The sequence below is a fragment of the Quercus suber genome, unplaced genomic scaffold (assembly GCF_002906115.3).
Source record: "Quercus suber isolate HL8 unplaced genomic scaffold, Cork oak 2.0 scaffold_171, whole genome shotgun sequence".
Taxonomy (NCBI): domain Eukaryota; kingdom Viridiplantae; phylum Streptophyta; class Magnoliopsida; order Fagales; family Fagaceae; genus Quercus; species Quercus suber.
In genome coordinates, this window is record NW_027069631.1 from 129,408 (window position 1) to 142,244 (window position 12,837).

Sequence of the window (12,837 nt, forward strand, 5' to 3'; positions counted from 1 at the left end):
TTATTGAAGAACTATTATGGAAACAAGCATCAGTGCAGCACAGACAGCGAATGAATATTTTGTTGAAATTATGTCATTGAGGAAGTTTTGCGTCCTGAACTGCTCATCAATTTCCAAGGCTGAGCTTCCAGCAGTGGAATGTGTATCAGCAACTGGAAGAGCAGTAGTAGTGTCTTTGTCCTGGAGTTTGCGGTACAATCCAATGATAATAAGTTTCAAGATTTGGTAGACGCTATCACCAAGAATCATCGCTGTAGAAACTAAGGACTACAAAAAAAAAAAAAAAAAAAAAAAAGTATCAGTCTCCATATTGATAAATATATAAAGGAATGAAGCTTGCATGCATATGCGTAGTACAATTACAAATGATGATATATATAATATACATATATAACGTTGTAAGAATAGAGGAAGACATTACTTTGTAAGCACCGTAGCCATGGAAGCTCTCAGATTTGGCATCTTCAGTATACCACTCTCCATTTTTCTTCGTTATCTCTGGTAACAAGTAGGTGTACCCTAATATTGCTCCAAGCAATACTGATATGATTGTGTTGTATGGGCACATCATGCCAACTCCAACATATGTACCCGCCCAATCCCAATAGAAGCTGCATGTTATTGCCAACAAAAAGAGTTATATACATATTAGCCATGCATATATCATGAGTTATAAATAAATAAATAAAGTGTCCATATATTGTTGACACTCATGTATAAACTGGTTTATCATGGAAGAAGCAATGAAGAGTGAAGAAGACATCAATAAGGTCATGGCGTCATCTTTTTACGTACCCGGCGTCTGATGCTTTGAAACCAAGTAAGGGAAAGAAACTAAAGCCACAGTTTCTCCCACCAGTAAACAGCCACGTGACACCACTCCAAATGAAGCTAAAGGAGAAGAACTTGCCAAATGTTGTCACTTGTTTCCTACAATTCAATTAGTACAGAAACAATGAGAACCCTTTATGCATAAAATATATTACCTGTGAGAGAGAGAGAGAGAGAGGGAGCAATACCTTGCGAACTTGGTCTTAAGAGGAAGTTGGATGGAGTTGATAAGGTAACCAATTGACTGCCCACTAGGGAACAACCATTTATAGTCTACGATAATAACCTGAAAACCAACAGTAATACATACAAAATTGAAATCTTAAATGGTCTTAACCAAACACACCCTAAATTAGGATATGGTTAAATTAATAAAGTAAATACGTTGATGATAGTCAAAGGTCAGTAAGTTTGTAGTAATAGGAAAAGAAAAAGAGAGAATATAAAATAAATATTAGGTTTAAAATTGCAAATATACACACAATTTTTGGAAAAAAAAATGCATACAAAATGCAGAAAACTCCTCATTTTGTGGGGGTCTAAGAAAGATATATAGTTGAAATTATAGAGAGTGATTTCAAGAGAGACTGAATATTATTTTGTGCATCTAAAATAAAATTCCAACAAACATTATGAACAACCTATAATTAGTCTTTATTTAGAGAAGTATAATACTTTTACAACAATTGATAAGTTGTTGCTATAAAAAATAAAAAAAAAAAAGGAAAGGAAAGAAGTAATTAGTTTGTAAGACTTACCTTTCGGAAAGGCACTATAAAGAAGAGGCCTACAAAAGATGTAGTAAGATAAAAGGCCAAAAGCCAGCCAACACTTGGGTTCTTAATGTTTAGCTTATCATCAATTACTGGATCCCTTTGCTTTGCAGTAGCAAGGGACATTCCAAAAATGTAGCTTGCCAAGCCCCCTGTGTGTTCAAATAAATTATCAGAACTCATTTTTAACAAAATCAACCATAACATACACACATATCAAACTAGCAATGTACAAATAATAGTATCTCTAAGTGTTCCATTGCTTGAAAATTGAACATACGTACCAGAAGAAGTAACACCAGTGATTCCAAGGACTGTAGCTTGAATCAAGGTATTCTCTTGCCTAGTGAAAGGTGGGCCTAAAATCCCACATTTATCAATGATCAAGATCCAAGCTTTGATGCAGGAGAACCCTACAATCCCAGCATACATGTTTATAGGATTAACTAGTCCGTTAAAAAAACTTTGCTTCATCGCCAAGCAAGTGAACAAAGTACCCAAAACAATGCTCACTACAAAAGCTCTTATAGTCAACTGATTCCTCCATGTCGGAATTGCCTTCTCCTTGAAAATCAATTCAATTGAAGGCAGGTCATTCCCTTTGCCATTTCCTAGGCTGACATCTCTCTCCAGCCTTTTATATGGAGCCTGTGGATTTTCAATTTCCATTGAGTGAAGATTCTCAAACTCACTCGACTCGGTATTTGGCTGCATTGGGCGGTGGTGCTGTTGGTGTTTTTTGAGTTGCTAACTATGGTTTGAGCTGCCTGTAATATGAGGATCCTGTCTTGCAGCCTTATATATTTATGCAGTGGCCTAATGCTGTTGCATTGGTGGTTTAGAGTGGAGGGTTTGAAAATTTTCTGTTTGAAGATTTTACTAATTTTGTATGCTTAGGTAGAGATAGCCGCACATTGATTTGTTGCCAATACAAACTAATGATAGTTCTCTAAGGTAGGTTACATTCTTCCTGGAGAAATTGTATTAGAGAAAATAAAGAAATTGTTTAAACTAATTTATGCAACATGATTGAAAAAAAAAAAACTGTTTATACTTGGTCAAGGGTCATGGCAAAACTAAAAACAAACAACTAATGCTACACACACAAACTATTTTACAACATTTTTACAAGCTGTCGATTTGGCAAAATCTTAGTGGACTTCATCTTGGCTTACCACTAACATCACATTTTTCTTACCAATAATCACCAATCACATTAACAATTTGTAAAATAGTTTGTAACTTTAACATTTTTCAAAACAAATTAAAAAAATGCACCTTGATCAATTTTATTGAAATACATTTCTTCGTAAATTAACTAACTGAATTTCAACATAGATGTATGAACAACTTTACAGCATATATAGATACGTATAAACTATACAAAAGCCTTGTTTAAAATCTACAGTGAGAGGAACTAGGATCCTCACCATAGATCTAGTGTCCTGTTATTTAAAACTTTAAATAAGTTGACAACTTCTCTACTAATAGATACAATAAAAAAAAATATATATGAATTGTAAAATTGACTATTCCTTTTTCACTTGAAATGGAGATAATTTCCTATAGGTATTAGTTTCTTAAATAATTTAAATTATTGATCTTGTTAGCACAATAACATTAGGTGCATCATTGCATACTAATTCCACAGCATTTTTGTTCTTTCTAGGGAAAAAAAAAAAACACTAAGCTTATCGGTCAATTTCAAAATTTATTAACCTTTTTGCTGCCTTGAATTTACAAATGATATAATAATATTTAACATTTCTATTCAAAATATTGAACTTATTGCAAATTCCAAATTTTTTTATTCGTCACTGAATTTTCATTGTGCAACCAAGAATGAAAAAGATTTAGCTTCAAATAGATTTAGAACAATTTTTCTCCAACCCATTACGTGATAATTAAAGAGATCATCTATGTATAATTTTAGTCACATAACTTTTTTAATGAATTATACATGTGACTTATATAAATAATATATATGAATATATTTATAAATCCACGTAATGAGTTTGAAAAAATAGCTACAAATCAGTTTGGAGCCAAAACTTTGTATCCCCAAAAAATTCACAAATGATAAAATTTGGAGAAGCATGGATTTAGGGATGACAACGAGTTAGGTTTACACATTTGAGCAAATGTAGTCTCATTATGGTTTATAAAAATATTATGTATGGACAAAGGATAGATCATGAGTAGTTAATAGTTATTGATTAAGACCTAACTTTATCGGGAGCAGTGGGCTTTCTAACTTGACCATACTCTAATAGTAAGGGTTTAGAATTTTTTTTATTTTATTTTAAAAATCCCTCTAGGGTTTGATAAGGGGTTTTAATATATTTAAATACGCAAATTTGACTCAATTATGCATTTAAATTACTAAAATATTAATTATATCTAATACATACTAAGGTTTCAACAATTTAGGTGATCTTTTAGTTTCTAAATATTTTTTGGAATTTAAAAAAAAAAATGGTTTAGTAATATATACTCACTAAATACTTCCCACCCCAACACATCAAGCTCGAACTAAGTCTCCCCCATACTGCTATGCACTTAATGCATAGGGGAGGTACCATCCAGACTATTGATATAAGCATTTAAAATGAGATAGTAATTTTTTCACTCTTTTTTTAGTGGTTTGAACATTATGAATTATCATGACAATTGAGTACTTACAGTCAGTTTCAATCTCTCCTCCATCAACTATAGAATTTAAATTTTTTTAAATAAAAAAAAAAATTAGGTTTACTAGACCCGACCTAAATGCATTTGACCCAACTAATGGAAATATACATGGGACAAGTTTTGGATGGATTTTGTTTTTCAAATATAACATGCAAAACTTAAAATTTAAAAGGAAACTAATTTTATTAAATGGTGGGTGCCACCTAGATTGCTATTGACCAAAATTAGTGGATGTGGTTGGAGAGAATTAAACTCACCATCCCCACCATCAGCTTTACCCCATAACCCACGGCCTTCTCTCTTTATTCACAAACAAAATCAGTCCTTCCAAAATATCAGTACTTTCCTTTCTCACTCTCAACTACATCGCATTAACCAATTCAAATCTCTAGCAAATATTCCTATAGGAAATCAAAGGGATAATTATGGAGTACGTGCTTATATCACGACAGATTCTCAAATTTTGTGTTGGGTTTTGTCAACTCTTTTGCTGAAAGTATTCCATTGGCTCTTCTATATAACCAAAAGGCCATTCCTCTTCCAAACTGGTGAGAAGCAGAAAAAAAAAAATAGAGTTCATCTAATATACTATTTCCTCTGTCTTTCTTCAATCTTTATATTGGGCATCCAATGACAAGTTCGAAGTTCTGTTTGTGAGTGCACATTAATAGGAGTGCTTAGGGGCGGAACTATCCCTAACTAATTTTTTTATAATATTATTATATATATGTGTATTAATTTTAGCAATTTTGTTCTATAAAATTACATTTTATTTCCCTTTAACAATACCATTGATTCTTTTAAGAATAATGCTATACTCACAAACTTTTTTATAACATTTTTACAAACGGTTTGATAACAAATTTTTATTGGTTCGCATATGAGTACACCACTTACGTCATTTTTTTTACTTACCAATAACCACTTATTACATAAGTAATTTATAAAAAAACTTGCAACTCTAGTATTTTCCTTATTTTAGTGAACATAAAAAAAATTTATAGATCTAAAATCTAAAACAAAATATACAAGAAAAAAAAAAAAAAAAGCTCATCAACAAAAATTACCAGTAAAACTAAAAAAAAAAAATTAAGCTCAAATGAACATAAAAAAAATTTATAGATCTAAAATCTAAAACAAAATATACAAGAAAAAAAAAAAAAAAAGCTCATCAACAAAAATTACCAGTAAAACTAAAAAAAAAAAATTAAGCTCAATTAACTAATTTTATCCAAAATAAATAACCCTACCCTTTAAAAAATTCTAAACAAAAATAATTTTGTTCTTACCTACAAAAAAAAAAACATAGCAACTAATTAACAGAATTAGAGGTTAAAATCGCTGCATACAGCCAACAGTAAAACTGTCCCCCCTAACTCAAAATTCTGGCTCCACCCCTGGAAGTGCTATTGTATCCTAGAAAGTGAATGCCTGAGCCATTTGTATCGACGAAGTCATTCCAGTGGGGGCGAAATTGCTTCTTTAGGATAGCGGATTAAGTTTCGTGCCTCAGCTCAAATCGATAAGTTTATATTTCTCCACACTCTCATCTTATATCTCTAATCTGCTTTGTATTTGTTAATTAATTTGGACAATGGCAATTTTCAAACCTTATTTCCAGCACTATGAGCAAATGCCTTTTATTTTTGGTAAGAATATTGACTATATTTTTCTCAAGAAAACTAGCATGTATTTACTCAGGAATGGTCTAAAGATAAACTTCATTCACGGGTGTTTGAAAAATGGAAGGAACATTTGTGAGGCCGAAGTGCATAACTAAGATTAAGATTAAGGCTCTTTTAATGATTTACTTCTTTTAAAATGGCCTATCAATACTAGTGGAGGCCAACTCATTCAATTAAGCGAGCTTGCATGCCTAACACTTTTCCATCTTGTACCCTAATTCCATACCCAATGTCTAGTGCATAGGGACTCTAAGTTGGTTCCTGAATATAAATCAAGTGGCAACTTCGAACCCTCTGCCTCTACGTAGGGGCTTAAGTGGTAGGGTGTCTCGAACCCCCCTATGGTTTACTCTAAGTTTTGTCCCTGCTTGCATGGCTTGGTGAAGGTGTCCCTAGTCCTAAAAGAATCTCCCATGCCTGTGAGAGTTTGGAAATACTTTAAATCCTAGTTGGTCTTGGTAGTAATTTAATACCCAAAGATCTTCTGCCCGAAATTTAGGAAAATTGGCTCCGTGGACTGTGTGACTTGGATCACAGTCCTATTGGCCACTAATTCAACTGCTTCTTAATCTTAGACTCCATGATTTTTTGTGAGTACAGCTAAGGATGCTATGTCATTCATCTATGTGTAATTTCATAGCAGATCATTTTTGGTGTATAAAGTATAAAACGAATTTACGTATTGGTGTTAAATTCTATCTTCTTAAACTCAATCTACTTGCTATAAATAGGCTTGTGTGTAATGCATCATTTGTCACAATTTGATGATATGTTTGACTGCAAGGGGTGGACATTCACCTTCATTAGGGTGGCAAAAAATGAACCAAAACCCATTAACCCGTCCATGATCCGCCTATATTCTAAGTAAATCTTAACCACCCAATTAAGGAAAAATTGGTTAAATAGGTCATATTGGGTGCCCATGGGTATTAATGGGTAAATTAGTTGGATACCCATCTTCCTTTTTCACCTATGCTAATATTAGTAATAAACCCAAGATTTTTAAAAATAAATAATTAAATAAATAAAACTCATGAAATCCAACATATACAGATCTAAACATAGGAGACTGACATTTTTTTTTAACAGGAGATTGACAATTTTGAACAAGAATGAGAGAATTTTGTTGATCTAAATCTGTATATTTACATATTTACAACCAAATCAAAATAGCCCCTTAGTGATTTTCACAATTAATAGTCTATGTCTTCAATCCTTCATCAGATCAATAATCTATGTCTCCTCCCTCAAGCTCCTCCCTCTCCTCCTTCAACCACTTCACCTTCAAGGCTTCAACTCCAATGACCAGTACATAAAACCGAAAATAACAACAAAACTCTCATACTTTTGATGCTCAGATCTTCAATGGAAATGAAAAAAGAAAATTATCCAATTACTAAAATTACACAATTGGCCTGAGAGGAGGAGCCTAATGTACTCATGAGGTTAATGGTGGTGGTTAACGTTGTCAATGGTAGAAACTTTGGACACTAGAAATCAACAGTGTATAAAAAACTTGAGAAAAATACAAACACTAAAAGAGAGTGGCTCAACAAAGGAGAAAGTGGAAATGAAGCTGAAAAGTAAAAAAATTTAAGTGTATCAAGAATTAATCTAATAGGGCCCTGTTTGGATCCGGAAAAAGTGTGGGATAAATCTATATTTCCAATACTTTCTTTATGATTGTATCTCATTAGTTTTGTAAAATTACTGAGGTATCCCTATATTAGGTTTACAAGTTATTACTACTAAAATCTGAATCTATGAGGTTAAATGGGTTGGGTAAGGTTTATATACTATATATTTAAATTGGTAATAAATAGATAAATGGGAAATTGTGTAATTATATACTTAACTTATTTATGATTTAATTCAAAACTCATCTAATCCAGCCAACCCAACCAATTGCCACCTCCGATAGACAAACATGAGTCTCCAAATTAAAACTTTATTAGAACTAGTCGTTAATCCGTGTGATGCATGAGGAAGCTATCGAATGTAATATTCATAAGATAATGTCATGCACTTAAAAAGTTGTCAAATTAAACAATGTTAAGGACACAATCTTTTTCACACTTTGCTAAGGTAAAAAGTTGTGATCAGAGAAATATCAAATTCAAGTAAAGCTACTACTAACATTGCTTCTCTTATGCACCAATCACAAGTTTAAAGTTTTATATCTTGAAACTTATCGATTAATTTATGTCTACTGTAGCAACTATGCTCAAAAGGAAAACGGATAAAAGACAATTCATACTCATGTTCTCCAAAACAAAAATCACATATAGAACTTATCGCTTAGCATACCATGCAAACTGTAGTATCATAACATGCAGGTCCAAGTGATCTTTAGCCACATAGCATTTAGTCCACACCAGCACTTTCCAAGATCCGTATGCCTTAAATGAACCCCCTCCCATTCTTCTCATATTCCTCCTCACTCTCTCTTTCTCGTAAGACTCATTTATTATAGTTCACAATAATGAAACTGATTCTATCATCAGTGATGGCTTCCTTTGCTTCAACGTTTGCACTGCCCATGATCTTTATGTCCTAGCAACCATCATTAGCCTTAGACAAGGCTAGCTTATCACATTCCTTTTTTTATAAATTAATCTGGTTCATCCCCCAAACTTTATATTGATGTTGTAAATGAAGCAGCCTAAACTTTATCAATATACCAATACCCAATACCTACTACTTGAAGTTTTTTGTAGTTGTTAATAAAACTTAGTTCAACCCAGTAAATACCCGATGTAAGACTCATCATACACCCACACATATCACACTATTAATCAAATTGGGGTATTACAATCTCCCCCGTTTAAATCCCTAACGTCCTCATTAGGGCCCACTTTGTGGAGTAATGTCTCCGAGCCCACATGGGGTTACTGGACCGGCTCTGATACCATATGTAACGATTCAAGGAAAAACGCTAGCTTCATCTGTGCTATATCTCAAAAGGATTAATCACAATTGAAGCTCTTTGTAGTTAATAAAGCTCAGTTCAACCTAGTAAATGTCTGATGTGGGACTCATCACATATCCACACACATCACACAATCAATCAAATTGGGCATTACAAAATGCAACAACCTCAGCCTCTAACTCCAATTAAACCTTATCCTTGCTTATTACCCTAACACACAGCATTCAATCCATCTATTTTCTTCTCCACACCCAAACCTATACTGGTTATTGACCCAAAACACCTGCTGCAAAATTTGTCTAAAAATTCTAAACCTTAAGAGTAAAATCACTATAACAACATATAAAATTAAGTAAAAAACCATTCCTGACAGACGCATTTGGCTTACACTCTTTTGAATAATTAATACATTAGGGGATTGGACAAAGTCTACAAATTAGGCTTACATATATTTACTGTGCATCATCTTTGAATTGTAGAGGAAAATTATAATATTAAACTTAGATTTGGCTTACATGACAATTAACTAGCAACATCCTAAATTTAATTAATAGGATTCTCCCAAAAAAAAAAAAATCTAATAAGTCATATAATCACTAGACATCATTGAAACAATATCAATTCTAAACCAATCTACCAATCAATTAAATAGCCACACAAATTTAATTAAGGAAAAATCCATATACAAAACACAACCACAACAGAATCATAACCAAAAGCAATAATTTAAGAATACCAAAACAAATACTAACCGTATAAGTTGTTCAAAAACCAACAACCACATTTAAATTGTGAGCAAAAAAATAAACAATGAATCAAAGTGCACTAACAAAGCATTGAGCAACCTCTCAAATTCCATAGTGAAGAAATTTATGAAAATCAAATAGTGGAAGAAAGATTCGTCAAAAATAAATCAAGAACCTACAACAATGGTTGAAGCAAAGGAGACCCAAATATGCTGAGATCCCAATTGGCTTTAAAACAGCAATTACAATCACAGAGTTTATATTAAAAAAAAAAAATCAAAGATTGTTTCTAACTTGCACTGCTTTCTTTCTTTTCTTTTTTTCTTTGGGTCCGTTTGGTTCCTGTAAAATATTTTCCGAAAAATACCTATTTTCTGGAAATGCTATTTTCCGGAAAAGGAAAATATTTTCAAGTGTTTGGTCATATTATGAAAATTGTTGTGGAAAATATTTTCATGTGTTTGGTTCTATTAGGAAAATGCTATTTTCCTACAATTTTTTCACATTTTCTCAGCATCCAAACAAATTTTATTACAAAAAATTTCAACATCACAGCTAATTCAACAACAAATTCTGGCAGCAAATTCCGGCAACAACAACAACAATAACGCAAATTCCGGCAACAACAACACAACAACAACAACAACAACAATCAAACTTTAAAAAAACAAAACTGAGTCGTCGACGAGATCGAGGAAGAGAGAGCGATGGATCACCGTCTGGGTCTGGGTCGACGATGAGATCTGGGTCGAAGGTCTGGGTCGTCGAAGGTCTGGGTCAAAGGCCATGGGTCGAAGGTCGAAGGTCGAAGGTTGAAGGCGATGGGTCGAACGTCGAACGCTTTGGGCTTTGGGTTCATGGGTTGCCGGCTCTGGTTCGAAGATCGATGGGTCGTGGGTCGACGACTCGTGGCGGTGGGTCGCCGGCTCTGATTCTGGGTTCGTGGGTTGCTCCGTTTCTTCCTCTCTCTCTCTCTCTCTCTCTCTCTCTCCGGAAATACTTTGAATTTAAAATAGGTACTGAAAATGATTTCCGTTGTGTAAAGGAAAATTGGAAGTGATTTTCCGAAAAATTCTATTTTCCGGAATAGCCAAACACGCGGAAAATGTGGAAAACCATTTCCTGAAATGATTTATGCCCAATTCAAACACAGCCTTTGTGTATAATGTACTCACTAGTGACTTTTTGTTATTTGAAAACCGAAAGAATAACTAAAATACTTTTTGTAGTGGGCTTGAGTTTGGCTGTCTAATATATAAATTAAAGTTAAGGTTTGATGTTTTACTATTATTTAATTTAATTTTTTAGTTAAAATGATTAGTTACAAAATTATTTATTTATTTATATTTTATAATTATTAATTAATTATTTATGATATCATCAGTTTGACTATCAGTCCGACCATAAAACTGAGAATTACTCTCTATTTCGGCTCTTTGATCGTACTGCTTTTTAAAACCATAGAATTAACCAGAAATAGATGTATATTGAATTAAATCAATCTATAACATTATACGGTTAACAAAAGCACACAACTAAGTAAGACAATAAGCAAGAAACTTGTATACATATTTGATGATCAAAATGAGAAACGTGTCTCATTTAAAAATAAATAAAAAATCAGAAACATGTTATGGCATGTTACCTTTCCTAGTCCATTACTACTTGACTGACAACTGAAAGTTCCTTTAGTTAAAGCCCCTTTTTCAGTGCTCAAGCATTTGGTCGAACACTTTGAGGGTGATGGGGTTGGCCCCTCAAAATTTCAACACCCTAAGAAACATTCATCCACATCATAGCTGACAGTAACAAAATGTAAAAAGGAAAAAAAAAAAAAAATCAAGCAAAAGAATAGAGCATAAAAGAAACTAGGATTTAGAGATACATCAATTGAATCATGCAGCTTCTGTTAATATTTATATATTGTGAGGAGAGGAAGCCAGGAAGGAAGGAAGATAGAGGCTGGTGTGAACTAAATGTGAAACCGTAGAACAGAAATTGGAGAAGGGGAAGGAACTAAATTTGAAATGGTGAAACAAAAGGTGGGGAGATAGGAATTTGAAACTGTGCAACAAAAGAAAAGGAAAAATAGAAAGTTGAAACCGTGAAAACAAAAGGTTTCACAAAGGGTTTTGGTTGAAAAGGTTTTGGATTTGGGCTTTTATGGTGGAATTAAAGTTATAAGAAGTGGGCTTTATGGTGGAAATAGGACTAAGAATTGTTTTATATTTATTAGTATTTTAAAACTGATAAAAATTATTTTAAAATTGTAAGAAAAATTCAAAAAAGAAGATGGAAATGACGTAGCTACTAATTTAGCTTAACGTGAAAGTAGCAATATTAAATATTACGTTTTAGCTTTTAGTATTATATAAATATAAATTTTGTTATCCTTCAATATCTCAGCTAATAGTGCCATATAATTACCTAATTTTAGATTTTATTTATTTGAGCATTTTTATATCCTTCGGAAGGTGTTATACATTTCTAAAAGGCTAATGGTATTTAAAATACTGCCACTACTAATGAAACTAAATCATGTCAAAGTTGTGTTATTCCCCTATCACACAATATACATGTGAACTTTGAATGGTTTGATATTGGATTAAAGTAATAGACTTGTTTTAATCATTTGTTGCTCTAATTTGGGAGAAAGTAACTCTTGTTACATATCAAGTCAGTAGTCTTGTAACAAGCCATGAGTAAATACCATGTGATGGTAAAAAGATGTAACAAGAGATACTTTCTCCTACTTTAGAGGCATAGAATCTAATTAATTGGTTTTATGAGATCTCAAACAACTATGTCCAAACAAGACAAGGAGACATTAGCAATTGTTAATGACCCAAAAGTGGAACTTATAATAATTTTGTCACGTTCAAGTAAATCCCTAAAGCAACGATTTTTAGAAATAAATTTTAGTCATGAAATATGAAACGGAGCCACTGTGTGTGTGTGTGCATGTAACCACGACATTGAAGTTTCAGGTAAAGTTCTGTTAAAAAATGTCAGGTTTTGACGGACAGTTTTGGTCTGAGGTAGTTCATGCATTACTAAAGCAACATGCATTTTGCAAGTAGTTAATCTTATATTGAACTGATCATAAATCCGTTTTTTCAATACTGTACAAGTGTCTGCATTTTGCAAGCAGTTATCAAGAAAATAATATTGAACAATTAAGA

The 12,837-nt window shown here is 32.8% G+C and overlaps 1 protein-coding gene across 1 annotated transcript; it reads right to left on the minus strand.

Annotated features, from left to right (window-relative positions):
- On the minus strand, window positions 1-2,318 carry LOC111998907 (probable metal-nicotianamine transporter YSL7). Its single transcript, XM_065778007.1, has 7 exons — window positions 2,102-2,318; window positions 1,889-2,017; window positions 1,590-1,756; window positions 1,020-1,117; window positions 796-930; window positions 422-611; window positions 1-267 (listed from the first exon to the last, which is right to left on the minus strand). The coding sequence occupies exons 1-7, from the start codon at window positions 2,316-2,318 to the stop codon at window positions 1-3; spliced, it is 1,203 nt and encodes a 400-aa protein (XP_065634079.1).
- Between the last annotated feature and the right edge of the window lie 10,519 nt (window positions 2,319-12,837).